This window comes from Natator depressus, chromosome 12 (genome assembly GCF_965152275.1).
Source record: "Natator depressus isolate rNatDep1 chromosome 12, rNatDep2.hap1, whole genome shotgun sequence".
In the NCBI taxonomy this organism is placed as follows: Eukaryota; Metazoa; Chordata; order Testudines; family Cheloniidae; genus Natator; species Natator depressus.
Window position 1 is genome coordinate 3,361,634 of NC_134245.1, and position 27,148 is coordinate 3,388,781.

The 27,148-nt window shown below is 49.3% G+C and overlaps 1 protein-coding gene across 2 annotated transcripts in view; it reads left to right on the top strand.

Annotated features, from left to right (window-relative positions):
- The window catches only part of HYDIN (HYDIN axonemal central pair apparatus protein), a 443,011-nt gene that overhangs the window by 409,606 nt on the left and 6,257 nt on the right, over positions 1–27,148 (top strand). For both annotated transcript variants that reach the window (XM_074968344.1, XM_074968343.1), the window contains 10 exons: positions 1,969–2,116; positions 6,200–6,407; positions 8,097–8,318; positions 10,650–10,819; positions 11,755–11,953; positions 12,108–12,266; positions 14,117–14,397; positions 14,869–15,088; positions 15,788–16,000; positions 23,890–24,053. In XM_074968344.1, the coding sequence (XP_074824445.1) occupies positions 1,969–2,116; positions 6,200–6,407; positions 8,097–8,318; positions 10,650–10,819; positions 11,755–11,953; positions 12,108–12,266; positions 14,117–14,397; positions 14,869–15,088; positions 15,788–16,000; positions 23,890–24,053 (1,984 nt within the window). The remainder of the gene's footprint in view (positions 1–1,968; positions 2,117–6,199; positions 6,408–8,096; positions 8,319–10,649; positions 10,820–11,754; positions 11,954–12,107; positions 12,267–14,116; positions 14,398–14,868; positions 15,089–15,787; positions 16,001–23,889; positions 24,054–27,148) is intronic.

Genomic DNA, 27,148 nt, shown 5'->3' on the forward strand with positions numbered 1-27,148 from the left:
TCATAATGCCACTGTATAAATCCATGATACTCGCACAACTTGAATACTGTGTGTAGTTCTGGTTGTCCAGTTTCAAAAAAGATATATTAGAATTGGAAAAGGTCCAGAAAAAGGCAACAAAAATGATTGGGGTATGGAACAGCTTCCATATGAGGAGAAATTTAAAAGACGGGGACTTTTCAGCTGAGAAAATAGACAGCTAAGAGGGAGGGATCTGATAGAAGTCTATAAAATCATGACTGGTATGGAGAAAGTGAACAAGGGAACGCTATTTACCCCTTCACATAATACAAGAACCCAGGGTCACCCAATGAAATTAACAGGCAGCAAGTTTAAAACAAACAAAAGGAAGTACTTCACACAATGCACAGTCAACTTGTGGAACTCATTGCCAGGGGATGTTGCGAAGGCCACAAGTGTAACTGGGTGCAGCAGAGAATTAAACAAGTTCATGGAGGACAGGTCCATCAGTGCCAGGGATGCCACTCCACACTCAGGGTGTCCCTCTGACTACGAGAAGCTGGGACTGGACGAGAGGGCATGGATCACTCAATAATTGCCCTATTCTTTTCATTCCTTCTGAAGCATCTGGTACTGACCACTGTCGCAAGACAGAATCCTGCGCTAGATGAACCATTGGTGTGACCCAGTGTGGCCGCTCTTATGTTCTTAATAGCAAAGATCCTAGTTGATTTCATGCAGCATCTGGCATTTCTCCCTTTTCAGGCTCAGAATTCTGCATGGGGCGGTGTTGGTTGGTTTGTTTGTTTTTTAAAGATTTTATTAATTTAATTTATTTTTGTTTGGTTGGTAGGGGTTTAAGGGTAGAAAGGGTGTCAGATTTCAAATTTCTCAAGCAAAGATGCTTATTAGTGGTGAGTGAGATATAGCAACTGGGAAGAGGGAGAGTGGAGTAAAAAATGAGTTAAAAAAGAGATCTCAGATTTGTTCTATGGAGCTTCTGTTGTCAGCTGAAGCCCAGCCCATCCATTCATCCACCAGTACAGTATGTGTGTGTCAAGGGGTTGGTCCCATGTCAAAGTGTCATTGGTCCATGCCTGGTGTGGGGACATTAGTGAGTGATTTTTGCTGGTAAGCCCAGCTGAGCGCCTGCAAGACCCATGTCATGCCACATGCACTATCCGGCATTAGTGCATGTTAGAGAAAAGCTGCTTTTGCAAAATGTTTAGAGTTTTGGAAATTTTTGTCAGGGCTATTTTACCCATCCCATCTCCTTGCTCATTAAATGTAATCAAGCTCTGCTGTCAGACTGTGATGGTATGTCTATACTGCAGCTGGAAGGGAGCCTCGCAGCCCAGGGAGACAGATAAGCATGAGCTCCACTTGAGCTAGTGTGCTAAAAATAGCAGTGTGGATGCTGCGGCTCTGGTGGAGACTGGGGCTGACCACCCACGCTCAGACCAGGGGGTGGGCGAGTTGGAGGGCCTGAGCTGCTTCCCAAGCTGCAACATCCACACGGCTATCTTTAGCGTGCTAGCTTGTGCTCTCTCAGTTCCAGCATAGACATACCCTTAGTCCTTGGCTATGCATTTGTACAGTGCCTAGCACAACGGGGTCCTGGTTCATGACTGGAGCTCCTAGGTGCTACCACAATACAAAATATCAATAATAATAACGATGAGGATACAGAATTCTGGGTTAGCTCGGATGCTGTATTTCTCATGCTCAGCTCAATGATAGATGGCTATATTGTTCACTAGCATCCCTAGTGATTCCCTCCACCTGTATAGGAGTTTAATTTATTTTACATTCTGCATTAACAATGCTTCTCCGGTAGGGGGAGCTTTTTTGCCCTGCCCTTTCCACCTGTAGCACGTCTGGCATAGTAAAAATAGACTTGGACAAGCCATGCACTTTTCTATGAGATAAATGAGTGGTGGCTGATTCCATGCTAACCTGACAGGAGAACTAAAGGTTTGCTGTCTCTTTCCTGTGTTTCCCCCAAAGGACATGAGGCCCACAAGACTGTTCACATGATTAACAACGAGAACGAGACCTTCAGCTTTGCTTTCAGAGACTGCTCGCGCTATTCCGAGGGATACATTAACTACCTTACAGTGCAGCCTATGGAGGGCTGCATTCCACCTCTTTCCAGGTAAAGGGGGAGAGAGAACGTCTAGGGCTCACAGGGCTAGATTGTGGCTCCCAAGCACAGTGCTGTGTTATCTGCATTATTAGAGTCCTTCCAAGCTGTACAGTGGTTTCACCTCATGGCATCAGCTCTTACGCAACCAGCAGGCAGCTCTTGGTGGGGACATGCTGGTTCCTGTTCTTACACAGTCGGTCTCCCCGTTTGTATTCAGGGTCAGATCTGCTGCCGTTAGTGATGCCTTTAGAGATTGCTGCTGTTTTTTACTCCTGTTAGACCGAAAGCCAACACAGCTCTGGGGTTATCTACACTGGAGCTAGAGGTGTAATTTCCAGCTCCATTAGACATACCCACCTAGCTCTGATTAAGCTAGTGCACTAAAAATAGCAGTATAGCTGTGGCTGCCTGGGTGGTTAGACGGGATAGCCACCCGAGCACCTGCAAGCCTAGGTACATATGTGGCAACTAGCCCATCATGCTGCCCATAGAATCATAGAATATCAGGGTTGGAAGGGACCTCAGGAGGTCATCTAGTCCAACCCCCTGCTCAAAGCAGGACCAACACCAACTAAATCATCCCAGCCAGGGCTTTGTCAAGCCAGGACTTAAAAACCTCAAAGGAAGGAGATTCCACCACCTCCCTGGGGAACTCATTCCAGTGCTTCCCCACCCTCCTCGTGAAATAGTGTTTCCTAATATCCAGCCTAGACCTCCCCCACTGCCCATGCGGCACAGACACTGCTATTTTTAGTGGGCTAGCTGAGTCAGAGCTGTTATCCCTCTGCCTCCGCAAGAGTGAGCTTTGCTGGAGAGCAAACTGCCAGCTTCCTGCCACACCAGCCTGTCCCCCTCACCAGCAAACTCCTCAAGGCTCTCCCAGCCCAGACCTCGCCCACCAAGTAACAGTCAGTGAACACCAGCCCTCAAGCCCATCAGAGACGGTTCTCTGCGATGCACAGCCCCTACTGCTGTACAGGCACAGAAGATATTAAGTTCATGGCTCTATTAAAGAGTCATCACATTACAGCTTATTAACAGAGGTAAATGCACCTTTCTCTTCAAACCCAGCACGGAGTTGGTTTATATGAAAAATAAAAGAAGTTTATTAACAAAAGGCTATAGGTTAAGTGATACCAAGTAGAAGGAATAAAGGTAGAAAGAGTTACAAACAGACCGAAGTACAGATGCCCTTTCTAATGGCTAACTCCTAACTGAACAAGCTACAGTCTTTCTACAAGGTACTTTCCTCACCCATCTTCTTTTCCCAGCAATGGCTGGCTTGCTTTCAGCTATGTTCCCTGCAGAGTCCAAGGTGCTGGTTCTCCTTGTCTCCTCAGGTGAAGGATGATCCAAAATCTTTCTGTGTGTCCTTATGTCCCAATCTGCCTTTGTTTCAAGGATCAAACTGATCCCCTGGGGTTCAGTCTCCCATCTCCTCTGGGGGTTGACTCCTTGATTAATGTGTCCCCTGGTGTGTTCCACAGTGACACTTTCTGCTGAAGTTTTACAGTGTAAGGCCATGTCTACACAAGCACTTATGTCACCAAAACTTTTGTCGCTTAAGAGTGTGAAAAACACACCCCTGTGCAACATAAGTTTTGCTGGTATAAGCGCTCATGTGCACAGTGCTGTGTTGGCAGAAGACTCTGTCCCACCAACACACCTACCACTGCGCGTTATACTGATTTTATTATGTCGACACGACAGCTCTCTCCTGTCGGCATAATGCAGTTACATGAGCAATCTTACAGCGGCACAGCCGTATCGGTACAGTGTAGACATGACCTTAATGTTCTCTTCCTGCACTGCAACCTCCAATGCAAATGAATAGCCCATTGACTTTGGTTACACCTGCTTTGAGATGTTGGCCTCTTTCCTTTGTCTTGAGAAAACCTGTTTAGCAACTCTCCCTGATGTGCCTGGTTAAAACACCTTTTAGTTACAGACTTTAAAGCTTAATTTCAGTGAGTATTCACAATTCCACATACTGCGTTGTCACATGCATTTTACAATGATTTTACTGACCACCGTGTTACCTCACAAGGCGTACTTTGTACAAATATCATTGCAATAGTGTGTGGGGTGTGAACACAGGGGTGCCTAGGGTCACAAGTGTAGACATACCCTAAGAAAGAGCAAGCTGGATTCTCTTACTTGTCTCCCTTCCAGCTACAAGGCCATTCAGTCATTTACACCTGTGCACACCCATTGAAAGCAGCAGGGCTCCCAGGTAGCACTGAGGACATAATTTGAATTCAGTGGGAAAGTATAGGTGTCACTGAGGCCATAATTTGGCTTGCAGAAGCTTTATTTCTGATGATGACGCATGAAAAGGACAGATCCCAGCTTGAGGCAAGGCTGAGTTTGCCAGGTTGCCAGTCAGAAAACACATCTTCTAGCTTTTAATCCAAGCATTTGATCTGGAAATTAGTGAGGGACGATAAAAATGGAGCCACTGGGCCTGGTGACATTTCTGCAGAGTCACTTTCCAGAGCAGCATCACACTTCAAGAGCTGCACGTTTCTCTGACGCCACTGCAGGGCGCTCGCTCTTGGAGCTGTCTGATTTTTAATCTCCCTTTCAGGTGTGTTGTCTTTTGCCTTTTTGAGCATGTGACACATTGAAAAAGGAACAAATGCTCAGCCTCTGTGCCCCTTTTCTTTCCATCGCTTCCCTGGATCTCCATTGCCATGGCAGTACCACGGGGAAATATTCTACCCATGAACTTTAAATAAAGTTGTTCTTGTTTTTAAGAACAGTTTATTGATCTGTACTTTCCTCAGAGCCTTCTGCTGAGCTGTAAGGAAGGCATATGGGTGTCCTGACCTTTGATCTCATTTGATCCTGGCCCTTAGGCACTGACTACCTCCTGTGAGGGTCTGAACTCCCATCAAAGTCAATGGGAGTTGAGAGTCCTCATCAACCCCCAGGAGCTATCCATTGTGACATAGCAGGGTAGAATCCAGACCAATGAGTAGCTGTCACCCCTCCCCTCTAACCTGGGTTGCCCTTTACAATGCCTTGCTGCTCACAAACCGCCCCCAGCATGCCAGTCACTCCCAGCTACGTCTGGATGTGTGCTGCAGCCAGCCAGCCACACCTTGGCCCTTACCAGCCTTAAAAATTACCACAGGGTGACCCCAGCACACTCCCAGTCCTAGATTTCCCCCAGGAATGTTTGTCCTGTACTGCCCAGCCCTCCCCTGGACAGTGCAAATATACTGAGTCCGTTATTCCCTTAAGGGAATAATATACACACAAGTTGTTATCCCTAATGGAGTTTCCTAGGCACTTCAATTTAATACACTGGATTAGATAAAATAATAAAACAAATTTATTAACTAGAAAGCGAGAAATTTTAAGTGAGTCCAAGCAATGTTGCATAAAAGTTAGAAATGGTTACAAAAAATAAAGATAAAACACTTGTTAATGCCTAACCTAACCAACTGTATTGGATTCAAGCAGTTTCTCACCACATGCTCCAGCAGATGACTGACCAAACTCTCAGTCAGGACTCCTCCCCCAGAGTCCAACGCTTGCTTCCTTTGTCTCTTCAGGTGCAGTAAATGCAATAGACAGGGAGAGAGCGATGGGTGGCTTGCAGTGTTTGTCTCTCCTGTTTATAGTGTCAGTCCCCCTCTTGAAAAATATTTCCAGCTGAGACCTGGACCCACCAAAATTTCTGGGCACCACCAAAATTTCTGCAAACCTGCCACCCCTGCTCACAAGGCATACATTGTACAAAGATTATTACACTAGTGTGTAGGCTGTGAATACAGGGGAATATTCTCTCACATCTACCTTAGGTATCTATGTGGCCCCATTACCATCATACCTGAGCACCTCAAAACCCTTCATGTGTTTATCCTTCACACGCCCTGCTGAGGCAAGGCAGAGCTCTTATCCCTGCTTTACAGATGGGGAGCTGAAGCAGAAAAAGACTAAATGATTTGCCTCAGGTCACCCCTGGGGCAGAGCATGAAATTAAACTCAGTTTTCACGGGGCCATCCTTCCTCGCTTGCTCACAACCTCTAGTGCAATACAGTTCCAAGAGCCAGCAAATAAAGCCGCTGTGTTCATCTCCCCAGGCTTCCTGTTACCATCCTCTTCACACCAACGTTGGAGGGGGAGGTGAACTTTAACCTCATCTGCGATGTCAAGAGAAAGACCCAGCCCCTCTTCTTAAACATCAAAGCCATTGGCTACAGCATGAATGTGTGCGTCAGGTGCGAAGAAAACGATGGCTTGTTCACCGAGCTGAGTCTGCAGGAGAGCAGTATCATCAGCTTCAAGGAGGTGAGAGGGTGGAGACGGGGGGGTGGGGGGAGAGGGTGAAAAGTGCACAGACATCTGCAGCCCGCACAAGGATATGGCTCTTTGTGAAATCGTCTCAGGAGAACGCGGCTGTGGGGCAGTAAAAACAGGCCCGCCAGGCAGAACGCCCACCCTGTCCGTTGCAGAGCAGATGTAGTTACGTGCGGCTGGGGCTGGTGGAAGTGTCCTTGCCATGCCTTGATGAGACAGCTTTCAGTGCATTTGCTCTTGGTGTGCAGACCTTCCCTGCTAACCCCACACCCAGTGGTCACTTCCAGCCAGCTTGCTTTGCCTGGCCTTAGACTTATCGATTTAAAGCCAGATGAGACCATTCTTGTCACCTAGTCAGACCTCAATCTGCCATTTTGACCGTAAGCTCCTAGAGGCAAAGGCCCACTGTCCACGTGTTCTCTGCATGCTTGTGGCGCTGTGTCTTGCTCCCACTTCTTGTGAAATGCTTCGCTGTGAAGCTGGCAACTCCAATGTTCCCTACCAAGCATCTTTGGCATGAGAAGTGATCCTTCTGCAGCAAGAAAGGCCTCTATAAAAGGGACGGCCCAATCTGCAGTGTGGGGAAGGTTAGGGCCTCTGTGGTGACTACTGCTGCATTGAGGTCCAAGGGGGCTTCAGAAGTGTCTAAGGGATTTAGGAGCACATGTCCCAGTGTTTTGGGCAGATCTGAAAATCTCCCACAGTCTTCAGTGAAATAGAAACGAACTCAGGGCCTGATCCTGGCAACCCTTTCTCGCATGAGTAGCCATTACCCCAAGGAATCCTTTCAGATCAGACCCTAAGCAAGGCATTTCACAAGCCCTTCTGTGCCTAGCACTCAGCTGCACGTGGCCCCCCACAGCTGCAGAACAGCCCAGATAATGTAAATGGTGCTAGATCCTTGCTGGATCCCATGATGAATGAAGTGATGAATGTAGAGGAATATTGCGGGTCAGGATGGAGGTGCACAGAGTTGTGTGGGTGAGACATGCCCTGCATGTATTTTCATTGGTGCTGTTGGTACAATGATTTTGTGAGGATCAGATTTCATTTTAAACCAAGAACGTGTGCTATAAGACAGCAGCAAGTTGTTAGAGACTCTGGGACTAGCTGCCCGATGGATCTTCGGCATAGTAGGCCAGTGCATTACCAGGCCCCACAGCTGCGGAGTTCACTGGACAAGCTTGTCCTGAGTAGCTGAGGTCCATCCAAGCTGTCATTTTGTAGAGAACTGTGTTCACAGACATGTACAGGCATCCACTGGATATTAGGAAACACTGTTTCACTAGGAGGGTGGTGAAGTGCTGGAATGGGTTACCTAGGGAGGTGGTGGAATCTCCATCCTTAGAGGTTTTTAAGGCCCAGCTTGACAAAGCCCTGGCTGGGATGATTTAGCTGGGGTTGGTCCTGCTTTGAGCAGGGGATTGGACTAGGTGACTTCCTGAGGTCTCTTCCAACCCTAATATTCTATGACTCTATGATTCTGGCCCTGCGCCTAGGTCCAATCCCTGCTGATGTGTGTGCTGTTTGGTGGTGCATTGCATAGGCAGTAAGAGCCCAAGCCCTCTCTCTGGCTCAGGGCTGTCTATGGCAGGAGGTGACTTGGTTTTCTGTCCATTCATGTTGTGTTTGCCAGCCCTTCGGGTATTAACCCCATGTGTGCTCTCCTCCTGCACACAGGTGGAAATAAACGAATCTGCTCACCGCAACTTCTGTGTCCTGAACACTGGCAAGTTCAATTTCAGCTTCTCGTGGGAGTTTTCCGGCCCCAAAGCACTGCAACACTACCTCTCCATCGCCCCCGAGAACGGCACTGTGGAGGCAGGAGAGCGAGTACAGGCCCAGCTGACCTTCCACCCACTGAAGACATGCATCTTAAAGGACATGGAGCTTAAGCTAAAGGTCAGGGCGGGGGTGTTGTGCTCTCCTCCTGGCAGGGCACAAAAGCCAGGCAAACCCTTTTGGCAGGTGTCAGAGTAACAGCCGTGTTAGTCTGTATTTGCAAAAAGAAAAGGAGTACTTGTGGCACCTAAGAGACTAACCAATTTATTTGAGCATAAGCTTTCGTGAGCTACAGCTCACTTCATCGGATGCATTCTGTGGAAAGTACAGAAGACGTTTTTATACACACAAACCATGAAAAAATGGATGATTATCACTACAAAAGGTTTTCTCTCCCCCCACCCCACTCTCCTGCTGGTAATAGCTTATGTAAAGTGATCACTCTCCTTACAATGTGTATGATAGTCAAGGCGGGCCATTTCCAGCACAAATCCAGGGTTTAACAAGAACGTCTGAGGAAGGGGGGGAGGGGTAGGAAAAAACAAGGGGAAATAGGTTACCTTGCATAATGACTTAGCCACTCCCAGTCTCTATTCAAGCCTAAGTTAATTGTATCCAATTTGCAAATGAATTCCAATTCAGCAGTCTCTTGCTGGAGTCTGGTTTTGAAGTTTTTCTGTTGTAATATCGCAACTTTCATGTCTGTAATCGCGTGACCAGAGAGATTGAAGTGTTCTCCGACTGGTTTATGAATGTTATAATTCTTGACATCTGATTTGTGTCCATTTATTCTTTTACGTAGAGACTGTCCAGTTTGACCAATGTACATGGCAGAGGGGCATTGCTGGCACATGATGGCATATATCACATTGGTGGATGTGCAGGTGAACGAGCCTCTGATAGCGTGGCTGATGTTATTAGGCCCTGTGATGGTGTCCCCTGAATAGATATGTGGGCACAGTTGGCAACGGGCTTTGTTGCAAGGATAGGTTCCTGGGTTAGTGGTTCTGTTGTGTGGTATGTGGTTGCTGGTGAGTATTCGCTTCAGGTTGGGGGGCTGTCTGTAGGCAAGGACTGGCCTGTCTCCCAAGATTTGTGAGCGTGTTGGGTCATCCTTCAGGATAGGTTGTAGATCCTTGATAATGCGTTGGAGGGGTTTTAGTTGGGGGCTGAAGGTGACGGCTAGTAGCGTTCTGTTATTTTCTTTGTTAGGCCTGTCCTGTAGAAGGTGACTTCTGGGAACTTTTCTGGCTCTATCAATCTGTTTCTTCACTTCCGCAGGTGGGTATTGTAGTTGTAAGAATGCTTGATAGAGATCTTGTAGGTGTTTGTCTCTGTCTGAGGGGTTGGAGCAAATGCGGTTGTATCGCAGAGCTTGGCTGTAGACGATGGATTGTGTGGTGTGGTCAGGGTGAAAGCTGGAGGCATGTAGGTAGGAATAGCAGTCAGTAGGTTTCCGGTATAGGGTGGTGTTTATGTGACCATCATTTTTTAGCACCGTAGTATCCAGGAAGTGGATCTCTTGTGTGGACTGGACCAGGCTGAGGTTGATGGTGGGATGGAAATTGTTGAAATCATGGTGGAATTCCTCAAGGGCTTCTTTTCCATGGGTCCAGATGATGAAGATGTCATCAATATAGCGCAAGTAGAGTAGGGGCGTTAGGGGACGAGAGCTGAGGAAGCGTTGTTCTTAGTCAGCCATAAAAATGTTGGCATACTGTGGGGCCATGCGGGTACCCATAGCAGTGCCGCTGATTTGAAGGTATACATTGTCCCCAAATGTAAAATAGTTACGGGTAAGGACAAAGTCACAAAGTTCAGCCAGCAGGTTAGCCGTGACATTATCGGGGATAGTGTTCTTGACGGCTTGTAGTCCATCTTTGTGTGGAATGTTGGTGTAGAGAGCTTCTACATCCATAGTGGCCAGAATGGTGTTATCAGGAAGATCACCGATGGATTGTAGTTTCCTCAGGAAGTCAGTGGTGTCTCGAAGGTAGCTGGGAGTGCTGGTAGCGTAGGGCCTTAGGAGGGAGTCTACATAGCCAGACAATCCTGCTGTCAGGGTGCCAATGCCTGAGATGATGGGGCGCCCAGGATTGCCAGGTTTATGGATCTTGGGTAGTAGATAGAATATCCCAGGTCGGGGTTCCAGGGCTGTGTGGCTATGGCTTGTTGTGCTGCAAACTAACAGCTACCAAAATCTGTATAAAAACAGTGATGAAATTCCCCTTAAATGTTAACTCATTAAGCCAAGGGATCTCTTTTTTTCACACTCCATTTTCAGTTTCTGCTGCATAAGCTTTTCTGGGCTGTCACCATTGCAGGTTCCCATGGATGCTGGTCTCCCACTGCTGGGCAGCAGCGTCTGTGTGAATGCACCCCCTCTATCACTGGGTCTCTCTTCCTGGCAAATTCTTCAGCAAGGCACCTTGTGGCCTGTTCTCTTCCCAGATCAGCAACGGGCCCACGTTTAGCTGCATGCTCCTGGCTTCTGTGGTGATGCCCACCGTCCACTTCTCCTTTACCAAGCTCGACTTTGGAACCTGCTTCATCTACTATGCCGGGATGCCCCCTGCCAGACACATCCTTACCATCACAAACAAGGAGGCCAAGGAGATTAGGTAGGGCAGCAGTGGGAAGCTAGCTACCCATGTTAGCTGCTTCCCTGGTCCAAGTCAGAGAGTTTGAGCATGGATCTCCCACATCCCAGATGAGCGCCCTAATCACCAGGCTATTGGCTATTCTGGGGTGAGTGTCTCTGTCTCTGGATTTGGCCAGAAATTCCATCCTGGCCTTGATAAACCTTCCCAATGAAAGTTTCATGAAAACCAACCCTTTCCCATGACAGATCAGAATTTTCCCATAGAAAACCATTTTATCAAAGAAATCCTGACCATTACTACACGTATGCCCCATGAACCAGGGCAGTGCTGTTATTCCCATTGTACAGATGGGGGAACTGTAGCACAGAGAGGCTCAGTGACATGCCCAAGGTCACACAGGAAGTCGGTGGAAGAGGAGGGAAGTGAACCCATGTCTCCCCAGTCCCTATCCAGCACCCTTACCACTGGGCCATTTTTCTAGGGAGAGAGAGGGCAGTGTGTCTGTATTCAGCTTCCAAACTGCCTAATAGTTATAAGCACATAAATCACACAGAAAAGGACGCATTTTCCGAGGTGATAGACCCTCTTCTCTGTTTTCATGTGAGATAAGAGGGTGCCTTCATTCACTGACCTGTATGAAAGAAGTGCATTCAGCCGGGGGAGTCCTGCCAGGCGTTTTTCCCCACGGTGATCTGAAGATTCCTGTATTTGCTTCCCTTTGGGGTTATGTTCATCAGAACAGACCCAATTCAACACTGCTGGCATTAAGCAGACCCAGCTTCTGTTGCCATCAGGCTGGATTTGTCTCAGTCTGCATAGCTAGCAGACTTGGTTGGACCACTGGCAACTCCTCCGGATAAAATTGAATGGATGTGGTCAAAGAGGGATGGGGGACAGTTCTCAGCTATCACCAGCCAAACATTCAGAAAGGATTTTTTTCTGGTCTTCCACAGCTTGGACTGCTTGTACACCAACACTACTCACTTTGAGGTGAGCTTCCAGGCTGAAGTGCTGAGTCCTGGAGGGAAGATGGAGGTGCCAGTCACTTTCTATCCCCGAGAGGCTGTTTCGTACCACGCTATCATCCCCTTTGAAATCAATGGGCTCTCCCAACAGACGATTGAGGTTCTGGGAAAGGGCACGGAGATGAAGGTGAGATCAGACCACTGTTCTATAGCTCCATATGTCACACGGTCAGAGTGAATCTCTTTCTCCTTTCCTCAGTCATCCACCCGTTGCCTTTCTCCCGTTCCTCATTACCAATCCTCGCACCTTCCCCATTCTGTTGTTCTTATCCTGCCCACAGATCGACATCTTAGAACTTCCCAGCAAAGTGGTGAAAATGGGCGCGCTGTCTGCTGGACAAACTATGAAGAAGACTGTCACAATAGTGAACAATAGCGTTGCCCTTCTCACTTTTAACCTAACTTTCGTGTTCACTGTTCCAGAGCTGCTGGAATCTAAGGTAAGGCCTGTTCTTCAACTGGAGTGCTCTTTATCTTGCCACTTATTTGTTATTTGTACTGCCAACTTAGCGAGGAACCCAGTCATGTCTAGGCACTGTAGGTTGTCTGACCTAGTGGGTAGCTATTATTAGAGTTTACAGGTAAGATGACGTGGTCTGGCACAGCTCAGCTGCCGAGAGACTGGACAAGCATTACAGGCAGTTGGGGAGTGAGTCCCCCACTGCATGCGGCAGAGACGCTCACCCTTGAGAAGACCTGCAGAACTCGCAATTGTTTTATTGCAATATCACAAACACTACCATGTAGCAAAGTAGACAGAGAGAATATAACCCCCAGAACTTGCATTCTCACACCATTCTTTGCATGCAGCCCTAGAGTAGGTAAGATGACCCATGAGAGGTCCTTGCCTTTGCAGGGCCCAGGAGTGCCTGAACAGAGTGCCACCTTGAATCATAGATGATGCTAATGCCTAACTCATATTCAGTGGGGTTCTCAGCCCCTTTTCCTTATCTGTTTCCTCACCCTACTAATGTTTGGGTACCCTTCTTCCATAGGTTACTAGGCCTCTTACTTCAAGCTTATTAGCAAATACATCCATCAGTTACCATGGCATTCTCACGACTGGACATCTGCTGGATATTCCTAACTGAAAATATCTAAAGCTAGTATAAACTTACCTTGTGATTACTTGTCAACAGTTCAGCAACACTTGCTTATAACAGCACTCTGTCTTGTAACAACCTGTGATACAGGGTCACTTACTGGTTAGCTGCTACATAGATGACTCGTGCCTCCCCATACCGGAGGGGGACAATCTAAAGGGGAGGACAAGTGACTGCCCCACACGTCTCCTCTGCCCAGAGACCTCCCCCACCCTGTGCCCAGCCCAGGGCCACTGTGCTCTCCTCACCCCACGTTACCTTCCCGGGGGGAGCTCTGTCCTCCTTCCGCTGTACTTGCCCCCAGCATGTTCAGCCGCTCTCCCGGACAGCTGAGCCAGGCGGGGAGCAGGAGGGAGCCACTTCTCACACAGCTGAAGCTGGCTGCTCCCGGTCGCTGCTCCGTGCAGCGCAGCAGCTGCCTGAGAGAGCCTGGCTGGGGAGGCTGCGGTGACGGCCTGCTCCCTGCCTGGGGTTGGCTGCCAGTGCCAGGGGCCAAACATGCCAGGGAGGGGGGCTCTGGCTCACTCAGCCAGGCTCTCTCAGGCAGCTGCTGCACTGCACAGAGCAGGGACCCAGCAGCTGGCGTGAGAAATGTCTGGGCCTGCTCCTTTCACTCCCTGCCTGGGCCTGGCTGCCAGGGACAGGAGCTGAGTGTGCCGGGGGCAGGCGCAGCGTGAGAAGGACAGCGCCCTTCTCCCTCCTCCTACCCAGCAGACCAATCTGGGGGGCACTTGACTCTGCATAAACCCCCACACATTGCCTCTGGTTGCTTATGTTGAGTCTTTAGGCCTTAGTTACTTTGACTACACTATTATATTACAGGCTTGAGGCCTGTAGGCTTTTGCATGCCTGCTTTGAGCCATACCTAGATCTTATTTATCATTATACCATGTAGCTATAGCAACATAGCCTTGGATGGAAGGTGCTATGGAAGAGTAAGTATTTTCCCTCCTTCCCACCCATCCGCCAAACAGGTCCATTCTTGGCATAGATGTAATGGCAGCTGAGGAGAGGCACTGTAGGGACATACTACTACAGGGAGCGACTGGGATTGGGCTAATAATGATGGGAGCAGCACAGGAATGAAACTAAGCAGCTCTGGGAAATCTCTCCTGTTACTCTCAATAGCTCTGAGGGCTCTGTGTTCCCAGTGGTCAGACATCACATTTGGCCCTCTGTCTGGACAGGTTCTCAGCTTGTCTCCATCCAGCGACATAACTCTGAAGCCCAAAGGGGGCACCTGCAGCGTAGAGGTGACTTTCTCCCCAAAGTGCCGCATCCCGCAGTTTGCGGAGGAGGTGATGCTCGAGTGCATGGGGCTGCTGCACTCCTTCTTTGTGGTGCGGGGCTGCTGCCAGGGCATTGAAGTGAGCTTGGACCAGGATCATATCCCCTTTGGAGCAGTGGTGCAGCGGAGCCAGGCTTCCCGGCGCGTCCTCATGCGGAACACGGGAGACATAGGAGTCAGGTGAGGTAGCGTCCTCACACAAGACCTATTCCACTGAAGGTTTGTGGTGAGCCTGAGCCCCAGGAGATCTTTGCTTGACCTGTGCCTGTCCCAAGAACCCAGAGATAGCAGAACAGTATGTAGCATGCCATCAGAGTGGTGGAATATGGCCTCCCTACAGGCTCAGTTCTGTAGCCCCCAGTGTTGTTGAGATACTCACGCAAGCCAAATCATCCCATTTAACTCAGTGCCAGTGTGCGCTGCCACGTGAGTCAGGGCTGCAGACTCAGGACCTACATGTCTGTGAAGGCCCATAGCCACCTTTCATGCTACTGCAGCTGTGCCCAAGGGCTGTATCTATAGCTGACTGACAGCACAGAAAGGCATCGAGATGCTTAAGAGAACCCTGCTCCCATCTTTCCCAACCCGGCCTGGGGTGCACTGTGAGCCCAGCTTTAAATCTGTCCTTTTCTTTGTGCTTTTCTTGGAAAGATTTAAATGGGACATCAAGAGTTTTGAGCCAGATTTCTCCATTAGCCCGGTGGAGGGTTACATCTCCCCAGGAATGGAAGTCCCCTTCGAAGTGATCTTTCATCCCTTTGAGCTGAACCCAGATATCCACTATGACAACCTGCAGTGCTGCATCCAGGGCAGCGAAGCGCTCAAGCTCACTCTGACTGGATACTGCGTGGTGGTGCCCATGACAAAAGAGGTAACCTTAGCAGAGAGAGACACCCCCCCCCCCCCCGGCCCGTGCCATTCCCGGTCCAGCATAGAAGCTGGCTTGGTTCCCAACCCTGCAGTGTCGCTGTGGATGCAGAGCATAGTCCCCCAGTTTCCCAGCACAGGTGGAAACTGCAGCAGGACAGAGCTTTAATTCTAGGACTAGGTCCAAGTGAGGATCTTCAACTTCTGTAATGACATGAACACTCATGCCCAGCTTTGTGGCTCCAGTGTGGGCCTGACAGCACCTTGTGAAGGGAGAGGCCATGAACGGGAACTCTGGCACTGATGGACATTTCTTGAGTGCCAGACCCCACAGTCCTCCTGAATTCCAAAAGGAGAACTCAGACCAAATCAAGCAGCCAGTCCACAAAAAGGACTGTAATTGATGTCTGCCCATTCTGCAGCGCTTACAATGAGTAGCCCCACTGCGTTCAGTAGGCCTGCTTGTGTTAATAAGGACTGCAGGATTGGGCCCTCCATGAAATCCTGCAAAATGGTTTTATAAGAGAGAGCTCTGTTTCTGTATTTATATATGCCTCCCTCTCTGTCTGTCCTTCACCCCTCTTTCTTTTGTGTCTTTGCATGTGGGTGAGGAGTACCTGCACCCCCACACACCACAATGCCACAGGTAAATGGAATGGGTTCCCTAAGGGGGATGAAGTCTCTCTGTGCTCCTCTGTTGCAGGTGATGAATTTCACTTGTCAGGTGCGTGGAAAACACACCCAGACTATCATGCTGTCCAACCGGAGCAACCAGTCATGGAACCTGCAGCCCATCATTGAGGGGGAGCAATGGAAAGGGCCTGAATTCATCAGGGTAGAGGCCCATCAGCAAAACAAGCCCTACGAGATCACTTACAGACCCCTCACCATGAACGTGGAGAACAAGAAGCATCAGGTATGAGCTGTGGAGGCATGAGAGCAGTGCAGCCGTTTCTTTTATTGCACCAGACCTTTGTAACCACTGCTAGAGACCTGATAACACAGAGCACTAATTCTGGGAGAGTAACCTGTGTATCAGATTAGCAACTACAAGCTTTAAAACAAAGATTTTCAGAGGATTTGAGTGTTGAAATGAGCCCCATCCTTCCGGGTGATGTCATAAGAACATAAGAATGGTCATACTGGGTCAGAACAAGGGTCCCTCTACCCCAGTATTCATATCCAACAATGGCCAATGCCAGCTGCTTCAGAGGGAATGAACAGAACAGGCAGTCATGGAGTGATCCATCCCTGTTGCCCATTCCCAGCTTCTGGCAAACAGAGGCTAGGAACACTTCAGAGCATGGTTTTGTATCCCTGCCCATCCTGGCTAATAGCCATTGATGGACCTATCCTCCGTGAACATATCTAGTTCTTTTTTGAACCTTGTTATAGTCTTGGCCTTCACAACATCATGTCATGGTATCCCTTGGACTGAGGAGACCCCTCTGGGAGAAGGGACACCAGTTATTAGGGAGAGACAGGTAACAGTAATGAGGAAATTGACAAGGTCCCTCACCAAAGGCTCTTATGTAAATTAAGTTGTCATGGGATAAGAGGGAAGATCCTTTCATGGACTGAGAACTGGTAAAAAGACAGGGAACAAAGGGTAGGAATAAATGGTAAATTTTCAGAATGGAGAAGGGTAACGAGTGGTGTTCCCCAAAGGTCAGTCCTAGGACCAGTCCTATTCAACCTATTCATAAGTGATCTGGAGAAAGGGGTAAACAGGGAGGTGGCAAAGTTTGCTGATGATACTAAACTGCACAAGATAGTTAAGACCAAAGCAGACTGTGAAGAACTTCAAAAAGATCTCACCAAACTAAGTGACTGGGCAACAAAATGGCAAATGAAATTTAATGTGGATAAATGTAAAGTAATGCACATTGGGAAAAATAACCCCAACTATGCATACAATATGATGGGGGCTAATTTAGCTACAACTAATCAGGAAAGAGATCTTGGAGTCATCGTGGATAGTTCTCTGAAGACATCCATGCAGTGTGCAGCAGCAGTCAAAAAAGCGAACAGGATGTTAGGAATCATTGAAAAACGGATAGAGAATAAGATGGAGAATATCTTATTGCCCTTATATAAATCCATGGTACGCCCACCTTGAATCTTGAGTACTGCGTACATATGTGGTCTCCTCATCTGAAAAAAGATATACTGGCATTAGAAAAGGTTCAGAAAAGGACAACTAAAATGATTAGGGGTTTGGAATGGGTCCCCTATGAGGAGAGATTAAAGAGGCTATGACTTTTCAGCTTGGAAAAGAGAAGACTAAGGGGGGATATGATAGAGGTCTGTAAAATCATGAGTGGTGTGGAGAAAGTGAAGAAGGAAAAGTTATTTACTTGTTCCCATAATATAAGAACGAGGGGCCACCAAATGAAATTAATGGGCAGCAGGTTTAAAACAAATAAACAGTGCACAGTTCTTCTCCAAGTTCTTCTCCACACAGTGCACAGTCAACCTGTGGAACTCCTTGCCTGAGGAGGTTGTGAAGGCTAGGACTATAACAGGGTTTAAAAGAGAACTGGATAAATCCATGGAGGCTAAGTCCATTAATGGCTATTAGCCAGGATAGGTAAGGAATGGTGTCCCTAGCCTCTGTTTGTCAGAGGGTGGAGATGGATGGCAGGAGAGAGATCACTGATCATTACCTGTTAGGTTCACTCCCTCTGGGGCACCTGGCACTGGCCACTGTCGGCAGACAGGATACTGGGCTGGATGGACCTTTGGTCTGACCCAGTCTGGCCGTTCTTATGGGAAATCAATTATTAGAAATATAGATAGCTGGGTTTGTGATGACTGGGAGAACCACATGGTGGATTGCCTGCCGGGTGCAAAGGTTGCAGATCTCTCAATACACCTAGATCAGAGGTGGGCAAACTATGGCCCACGGACCACATCCGGCCTGTGGGACCCTCCTGCCTGGCCCCTGAGCTCCTGGCCCGGAAGGCTCACCCCCAGCCCCTCCCCCGCTGTTCCTCTTCCCCCGCAGCCTCAGCTCACTGTGCCGCCAGTGCAATGCTCGGGGCGGCGGGGCTGGGAGCTCCTGGGGCAGCGCAGCTGCAGAGCCCGGCCTGACCTGGTCTCTGTGCTGCGCGGCAAGGGGGCAGGAAGCGGGGGGGCTGGATAGAGGGCAGTGGAGTTCGGGGGGAGTGGTCAGGGGGCGGGGGTGTGGATAGGGGTCGGGGCAGTCAGAGGGTGGGGAACAGGAGCGTTGAATGGGGGCAGGGGTCCTGGGCGGGGGCCAGTCAGGAAGGGGGGGGGGTTGGATGGGGCGGCGGGGGGCAGTCAGGGGCAAGGGTTCCGGTGCTAGTCAGGGGACAGGGAGAAGGGGTGGTTGGATGGGGCAGGGGTCCCGGGGGGGTGGGGGTGGTCAGAAATGAGAGGAGGGGTTGGATGTGGTGGCGGGGGGGCAGTCAGGGGTGGGACTTTCGGGGGTGGTTGGGGGAGTGGATGGGGCAGGGATCGGGGGGGCATCAGGGGCGAGAAACAGGGTGGGGGGGATAAGGGGCGGGGGCCGGGCCATGCCTGGCTGTTTGGGGAGGCACAGACTCCCCTAACCCGCCCTCCATACAATTTACAAAACCCGATGTGGCCCTCAGGCCAAAAAGTTTGCCCGCCCCTGACCTAGATACACGTATTTGCAGTGCTGGGGCGGATCCAGTGAACATGGTATAAGTAGGTACCAATGACACAGGGAAAAGTAGGAGAGAGGTCCTGGAGGCCAAATTTAGATTGAAGTCCAGGACCCCCACAATAGCGTTCTCTGAAATGCTCACAGAGCTGAGAAGACAGGCAGAACTACGGGGTCTCAATGCATGGGTTAGACAATGGCATTCGGGGGAGGGATTTAGCTTTATTAGGAACTGGGGATCCTTTGAGAAAAGGGGGCGTCTCTACAGGAAGTTTGGGCTCCACCTAACCCAAAACAGAGCCGGGTTGCTGGCGTGCACAATTAAAATTAATCACGGTCGTAGAACAATTTTTCAACTCAGGGCTGGGGGCAAACCAACCGGTGTGGCGCAGCACATGGTTCTGACAGACACATCCATGGGGAGGATTTATTAACGGGGATTCTCCTAGTAAAGAGGAGAAGATAGAAGTTGATAAAGTACAGGTAGGAACTGAAGAGAAACAGTCAACCAAAAAAGGTCAGTTACATCCCAGGACGGCAGACAACTAAATACAGTATTGGCAAATGTTATATGTGCTTGTGTGCAAATGCTAGAAGTCTAAAATACCAAGATGTGTGAACTTGAGTGCCTGGTACTAAATGAGCATATTGATATACTAGGCATCTCAGAAACTTGGTGGAATGATGTTAATCAATGGGACACAGTTATACCAGGGTACAAAATATATAGGAATGACAGAGCAGGTTGTGCAGGTGGGGGATGGCACTATATGTGAAAGAGAGCATAGAGTCAAATATAATAAAAATCTGAATCAGTACCATCAAATCTCTATGGATAGAAATTCCATACTTTAATAAGAATATAGCAGTAGGAATGTACTAGCAACCCCCTGACCAGGATAGTGGTGGTGATTGTGAAATGCTCAGGGAGATTAGAGAGACTACAAAACCAGAAAACCCAATAATAATGGGAGATTTCAACTATGCCCCTATTGACAGGGAACATGAGACCGCAGGATGGGATGCAGAGATAAAATTTTGAGACACCATTAATAACTGCTTCTTGGAGCGGCTAGTCCTGGAACACACAAGGGGACAGGCCATTCTTGATTTAGTCATAAGTGGAAAACAGGATGTGGTTCAGTGTGTGAATATAGCTGAACTGCTCATTAATAGTGACCATAATGTAATTAAATTTAACATCCTTTTAGGAGGAAAAATACCAAAGAAACACCCACAATAGCATTTAACTTCATAAGGGGGAACTACACAAAAATGAGGAAGCTAGTTAAATGGAAATTAAAAGGAACTGTCACAAGAGTGAAATACCTGCAAGCTGCATAGAAACGTTTTTAAAACACCGTAATAGAGGCTCAGACTAAATATATTCCCCACATAAAAAAAAAACCAGCAAGAGAACCAAACAAATGCCACCATGGCTGAACAACAGAGTAGAAGTAGTAGTTAGATACTAAAAGGCACCCTTTAAAAACTGGAAGTCAGATGCTACTGAGGAAAATAGGAGCATAAACTCTGGCAAGTCAATGTAAAAGTACAATTAGGGAGGCCAAAAAACAATATGAAGAGCAACTAGCAAAAGACACAATAACTAAAAGCAACATTTTTTTAAAGTACATCAGAAGCAGGAAGTCTGCCAAACAATTAGTGGGGCCAGTGGATGATTGAGGTGCTAAAGAAGCACTCAAGGAAGACAAGGCCACTGTGGAGATGCTAAATGAATACTTTGCATTGGTGTACACTGCTGAGGATATGGGGGAGATCCCCACACCTGAGCGATTCTTTTTAGGTGACAAATTTAAGGAAGTGTCCAAAGTTGAGGTGTCATTAGAGGAGGTTTTGGAACAAATTGATAAATTAAACTGTAATAAGTCACTGGACCAGTTCTGAAGGAACTCAAATATGAAATTGCAGAACTCCTAACTGTGGTATGTAACCTATTGCTTAAATCAGCCTCTGTACCAGATGACTGGAATGTAAAGCCAATTTTTAAAAAAGGCTCCAGAGGCCATCCTGGCAATTGCCGGTAAGCCTAATTTCAGTACCAGACAAAAGGTTGAAACTATTGTAAAGAAGAGAATTATCAGACACATAGATGAACACAGCTGTGACCAGCGACCCAGGGGGACCACACTGAGATTATTCAATTAGGGCAAACTGCAAAGAATGGGGCAGACAATTCCCAAAGCTTGTGGGTATTCCAATACTTAGAGCCACCAAGTTAGCCACAAAACAGCTTCTATAATACTTTACTGGTTACACAGAAGTTAAAAGCAACCCAGCTTTTGGGCTCCCTCCCAGACAGCCCAGTCAAATATGAATGTTCTACCAATCCCAAAAGATCGGACACGTGATCTCCGAGGTTAATAAATATTTCAGATCTTACCCAAATACACACTTATAGCCAAATACACACTTATTAACTAAACTAAAGTTTATTGGTTAAAAGATCAGTATCCATACAGACATGAGTACAGTTCTGAGATCAGTTTCAGAGCAGAGATGGTGAGCTTTGAACTTGCATATAGCTCTTAGAATTAGTCGATAGGTTCAGTCCAAAGTGCCATACACAGGGCGATCCAGATGGGACTGGAGACCTCAGTCTTACGACTCAAACTTCCCCTGAAAAAAGCTTCAGCAGATCTGAGATAAAAGGATCAGGTCCCAAGGGTTTTTATACAGTTTTTTGGTAGGCTGTGGTAGCCTCTTTACAGCAGGGGTTCCTTGGGTGAAGAATAGCAGCTTTGAAGTAGAACTACCTATCTTCTATGCATACCTAAATAATTAGTTGCATTCATCAGCATAAGGTAATTATCCATTAAGTAGTTTATAGACAATTTACCACAGACTTTAAAGTGAAATAAAGACAATGACATTATCACACTCACATTTCATCTAAATGTTAATATTCCCCTTTTGATCTCTGAATCAATAGCTATAGTAATAGACAGGAACTGTCTGTTTACATGGCTAACATGTAACAAGATATAAATAAACACATACAATTAGTATTACCTCTAATTCTCTAACAATACAGGTGTGCATTTCAAAGCGCTAGGCCATTTAGCATGGCTATATTAACTATTTCTACGGAATAGCCCTAATTACCATATACATACTTTTCTAACATAGGAATAAATGGTCAGTTTTCACACTGGAGACAGGTAAATAGCAGGGTACCCCTGGGTTTTTTAAATAGCAGTAACTGTACTGGGACCAGTGCTGGTCAACATATTCATAAGTAATCTGGAAAAAGGGGTAAACGGTGAAGTGTCAAAGTTTGTAGACAATACAAAATTACTCAAGATGGACTGGTAAAGTCCAAAGCTTACTGCAAAGAGTTACAAAGGGATCTCACAAAACTGGGTGACTGGGCAAGAAAATGGCAGATGAAATTCAGTGTTGATAAATGCAAAGTAATGCACATTGGAAAACATAATCCCAACTATACATATAAACTGACGGGGTCTGAATTAGCTGTTGTCGAGAAAGAGATCTTGGCATCATCGTTGATTGTTCTCTGGAAACATTTGCTCAATATGCAGTGGCAGTCAAAGAAGCTAACAGAATATTAGGAACCATTAAGGAAGGGATAGATAATCAGAACATTTCATATTGCCACTATATAAATCCATGGTATTCCCACACCTTGAATATTGCATGTGGTTCTGGTGGCCTCATCTCTGTACTAGAATTGGAAAAAGTACAGAGAAGGGCAACAAATATGATGAGGGGTCTGGATCAGCTTTCATGTGAGGAGAGATGGAGAAAGCCTGGGGCTGTTCAGCATAGGACGAAGGAAGGATCCGATCGAGGTCTATAGAATCATGACTGGACTCGGCTGCTAGCTCATGCTGCCAAGACGTCTCTGCTGTTGTTCTCAGAGCTCGCTTGGGTATGGCTGCACATGCCGCAGTCACCCCTATGATTAGTGTAGACCAGTGGTCCCCAACCTTTCTGTGGGAATAGCACATTCCTATTCCCAGAAGACTGTGGCGGGCGCCAGACACCTGGCCACCGAAATGCCGCCGAGAAGCAGCAGTGGCAAGAAGCGTCGCCGCCGAGAAATGGCAATGCTTCTCGGTGGCATTTCAGCAGGCGGTTCTCTGCCGGCCGCCCTCAGCAGGGGCATTTTGGCAGCGCGGTGTCCTGCAGGTGCACACAACTGCCCCAGCGGGTGCCATTGCACCCGCGGGCACCACGTTGGGGACCCCGGTGTAGACAGACCTTGAGCTACGGAACCAGGACTGCACCAGGTGTGGCTGGTTTCACAGAGAGCACCGTGCCCCATTAAAAGGCCTCTCCAAGATGTCCCACACACTTGGAGGTCACAGCCGCTGCCCCATGGAGGTTTGCTGGGGAATCTTTCTGCTGGCCCGAGGATGCTAATCTGCAGACTAATAGCAGCTCACTGGGAGGTGCTGAAGAGGGAAGGGAAGGGCAGCTGTGCACGGGAAGCAGGCTGTGAATCCGCAGTGAGGACAGAGGGAGGCTGCACACTCTCACCTGGGGGAATCGGCAGGAGAGAGGCTTGTGTGGGAGCTGGGGCATCATGGCAGGGATAATGAGCGCCATGGCAGAAAGCTCACCATCCCCCAGCTTTGTTAGCAATGGTGACTGCCAAGACCGCTTCTAAGGCAACAGCTGGAGACTTCGGGGGGCAGAACCTGGGATGCAGATCTCACAGAGTACTGTGCAGGGGAGGTGTCAGGGCAGCATGCAGCTCACTTTTGCACTCCCCTGCTGCTGCTGTGTCTCTGGGCACGGCCAGTCCCTCTGCCAGCTGCGCACATCTGCAAAGTGACTCTGCTGCAGCTGAGAATGAGCATGGCGCAGTGACAGCCTCACCTCGCCTGCTTTGCTCCAGCCATGCCGCCTCTCCCCGACCACACCTGCCGGAGGGATGAGCGGTAGAGCAGGAGACCCCCATATCGATTCTTCACCAGTGCAGGATCAGCCTCCCATTGGGGTGCGTCTTTCTAGGCTGGTGAAAATGGCTGGCTTACCCTGGCAGTGCAGCACAGGGCAGTTGTCATACCAGCAGCTCTGGCCCATGTATGTATGCACTCAGGAGCAGATAAGCTGAACAGGGGACCGTGAAAGCAGAGAAACCTACCAACCTTTTGCATTGTCTCTAGGGCTCCATCTTCTTTCCGCTCCCCGATGGGACAGGTTTGCTGTACCTCCTGCAGGGGACTGCAGAGCCCCCTAAGTCTTCAGGGACCATTGTCCGAGAGGTGCCATGCAAAACTACCTACACCGAATTGCTCCCCATCTCAAACTGGCTGAACAAGCCACAAAGGTAAACTGGGAAGGGCCTAGTGGCTGTTCACAGCTAGCAGCACAGAGAGGGGCTTTCCATGCTAGCTCCATCCCTGGTGTTACCCCAACAACTCCCAGCCAAGAAGTTGGTGTGTGCTGTGACTTGGGGTCCCAGAAAGCCTCTTGGGAGATTGTCTAGGCCACAAGGTCGGCATGCACTTAGACTGGCCTTTATTCCGGTCTCAGGAGGCATGGATCTGGCTGACAGCTCTGCTTTGGGAGGGTTTATGCCAAATAAACTCCATCTCCCTCCCCATAATGGCCCGGGGGAAATTTACCCAACAGGTTTGGCAGGGCAAGAGCAGTCTAGAAACAATACAGCAGGGGTCTCAAAGTCCCGGCCCGTGGGCCATCTGTGGCCCAAAAAGCGCCCCACTGTGGCCCCCGGGGCTTCAGCAATTTTGGTCCTGCCTGCCACCCCCGGGCGCTCCCCCGCACACTTCATCCAGACCATTTAAAATGGCCTGGGGCCCCACTCACCACCAGCAGCGCAGCGGAGCTGAGCAATTTCCTGCACGCTCCACGTGGCTGCTGGCCCCTCCCTGCGGCCCCGGGGTGGGGCGGGGCTGTGCTTCCGCACACCGCCTCCGCCCTGAGCACCCCTGCAGCCAATGGGAAGCTGCAGGGGCAGTGCCTGGGGGTAGCAGTGCGTGGAGGCCCCCTGGCCCACCCCACCTTGGAGCCCCAGGTAAGTGCCCTGACCCCCTCCCAGAGCCTGCACCCCCAACCCCTGCCCCAGCCCAGAGCCTGCACCCAGCACCCAAACTCCCTCCCAGAGCCTTAGGCAGGTGGGGGGTGGAGTTTGGGGGGCCAGGTTCTATGCGGCATGAGTGACATTATTGGCCCGCCGGAAGGATTTGAGGACTGGCACTGGCCCTAAGGTAAATTGAGTTTGAGATCCCTGCATTACTTGAGTAGGCCTTCATAGAATCATAGAATATCAGGGTTGGAAGGGACCTCAGGAGGTCATCTAGTCCAACCCCCTGCTCAAAGCAGGACCAATCCCCAACTAAATCATCCCAGCCAGGGCTTTGTCAAGCCTGACCTTAAAAACCTCAAAGGAAGGAGATTCCACCACCTCCCTAGGTAACCCATTCCAGTGTTTCATCACCCTCCTAGTGAAATAGTGTTTCCTAATATCCAACCTGAACCTCTCCCACTGCAACTTGAAACCATTACTCCTTGTTCTGTCATCTGCTACCACTGAGAACAGTCTAGATCCATCCTCTTTGGAACCGCCTTTCAGGTAGTTGAAAGCAGCTATCAAATCCCCCCTCATTCTTCTCTTCTGAAGACTAAACAATCCCAGTTCCCTCAGCCTCTCCTCATAAGTCATGTGTTCCAGTCCCCTAATTATTTCTGTTGCCCTCCACTGGACGCTTTCCAATTTTTCCACATCCTTCTTGTAGCGTGGGGCCCAAAACTGGACACAGTACTCCAGATGAGGCCTCACCAATGTCGAATAGAGGGGAATGATCACGTTCCTTGATCTGCTGGCAATGCCCCTACTTATACATCCCAAAATGCCATTGGCCTTCTTGGCAACAAGGACACACTGTTGACTCATATCCAGCTTCTTGTCCACTGTAACCCCTCGGTCCTTTTCTGCAGAACTGCTGCCGAGCCATTTGGTCCCTAGTCTGTAGCGGTGCATGGGATTCTTCCGTCCTAAGTGCAGGACTCTGCACTTGTCCTTGTTGAACCTCATCAGATTTCTTTTGGCCCAATCCTCTAATTTCTCTAGGTCCCTCTGTATCCTATCCCTACCCTCCAGCGTATCTACCACTCCTCCCAGTTTAATGTCATCTGCAAACCTGCTGAGGGTCGAATCCATGCCATCCTCCAGATCATTAATGAAGATATTGAACAAAACCGGCCCCGGGACCGACCCTTGGGGCACTCCACTTGATACCAGCTGCCAACTAGACATGGAGCCAGCAAGCTTGTCACAGGGATGTCACCCATCCCCTCTCCAACTGTAGTAACACCCTGCCTAGTCACTCCCTCTGATCCATGACATACCACACCAAGGGCTGATCAGACTGCGGCCTAGGAGCACTGTGCTCCAGGGACTGCCTGGATAGATCAGAGCTGGCGTCCATTGCCCTAGCTTATGCACTTTCCCCTTGGGGTTCAGGAGATCCCACAGATCCTTGGCTGTTAAATAACAATGGACTCTGCAGGTGTGGCCACTGAGTCAAGATCAGATGACAAGGCCCTGGGCCCTCGTCTGTGTTTCTTCTAGATCAGTGAAATGAACCAACAGGATTTGGTCCATCCTCATTAGAATTCAGAAGGGTCACTTGCAGGGCCGGTCTTTGGGGTGGGCCGTACGTGCCCCCACCCAGGGCGGCCCGCCCAAGGGGGCGCCGTGTGCAGGGTTTGGATTCCCACTGGACCTGCTGCCCAGAGCCAGCTGGGCTGATGGAGGCGGCAGGGCAGGCAGGCGAGCAGCGGGGTGGGGAGGGGTAGACCCGAGCTGCAGGGGGCAGTTGGACGACCGGGGTGGAGCCAGGTGACTCCTCTGCCCCACGTGTGCAGCCGCTGCTGTTCCTGTTCCCCAACCTCCCCTTCATCCCTGGAGTCGCCCCTGGCCACTCCGGACTGGGAGCCTCCTCCTGTCTGCTCGGTGGGGGCTGATGGCGGGGTGTCCCCCCCGGTGTACCGATTGCCCCTAAGCTGGGGTGACGGGACGGGGGAATCTGTGTGCGCTGCTGCCTCTCTGGGGCTGGAGCTGCTGGCGGCTGCTTGTGTCTGAACAAGCCAAGTTCAGGCTCCTGACCCTGAGTGCTTTCTTAAAGAGACAGCGCACTCACTCACTCGGGCGCACACACACTCCACCCCAACACACACACACCCCTTCACACAGTCCCCCCAACACACGTATACACACACCCCTTCACGCAGTCCCCACAACACACACACCAGGGCTCCCTGCATCCAGGTCACTTCTCCACCTGGGCTGGGCTGAGACATCAGGAACTGCTGCTCTCCTGCCCTCCCCTTACGCAGCCGGCAGGGAAAGTGACCTGGATGCAGGGAGCCCTGACAGCTCCTTGCTCCCCCCTCACAGGC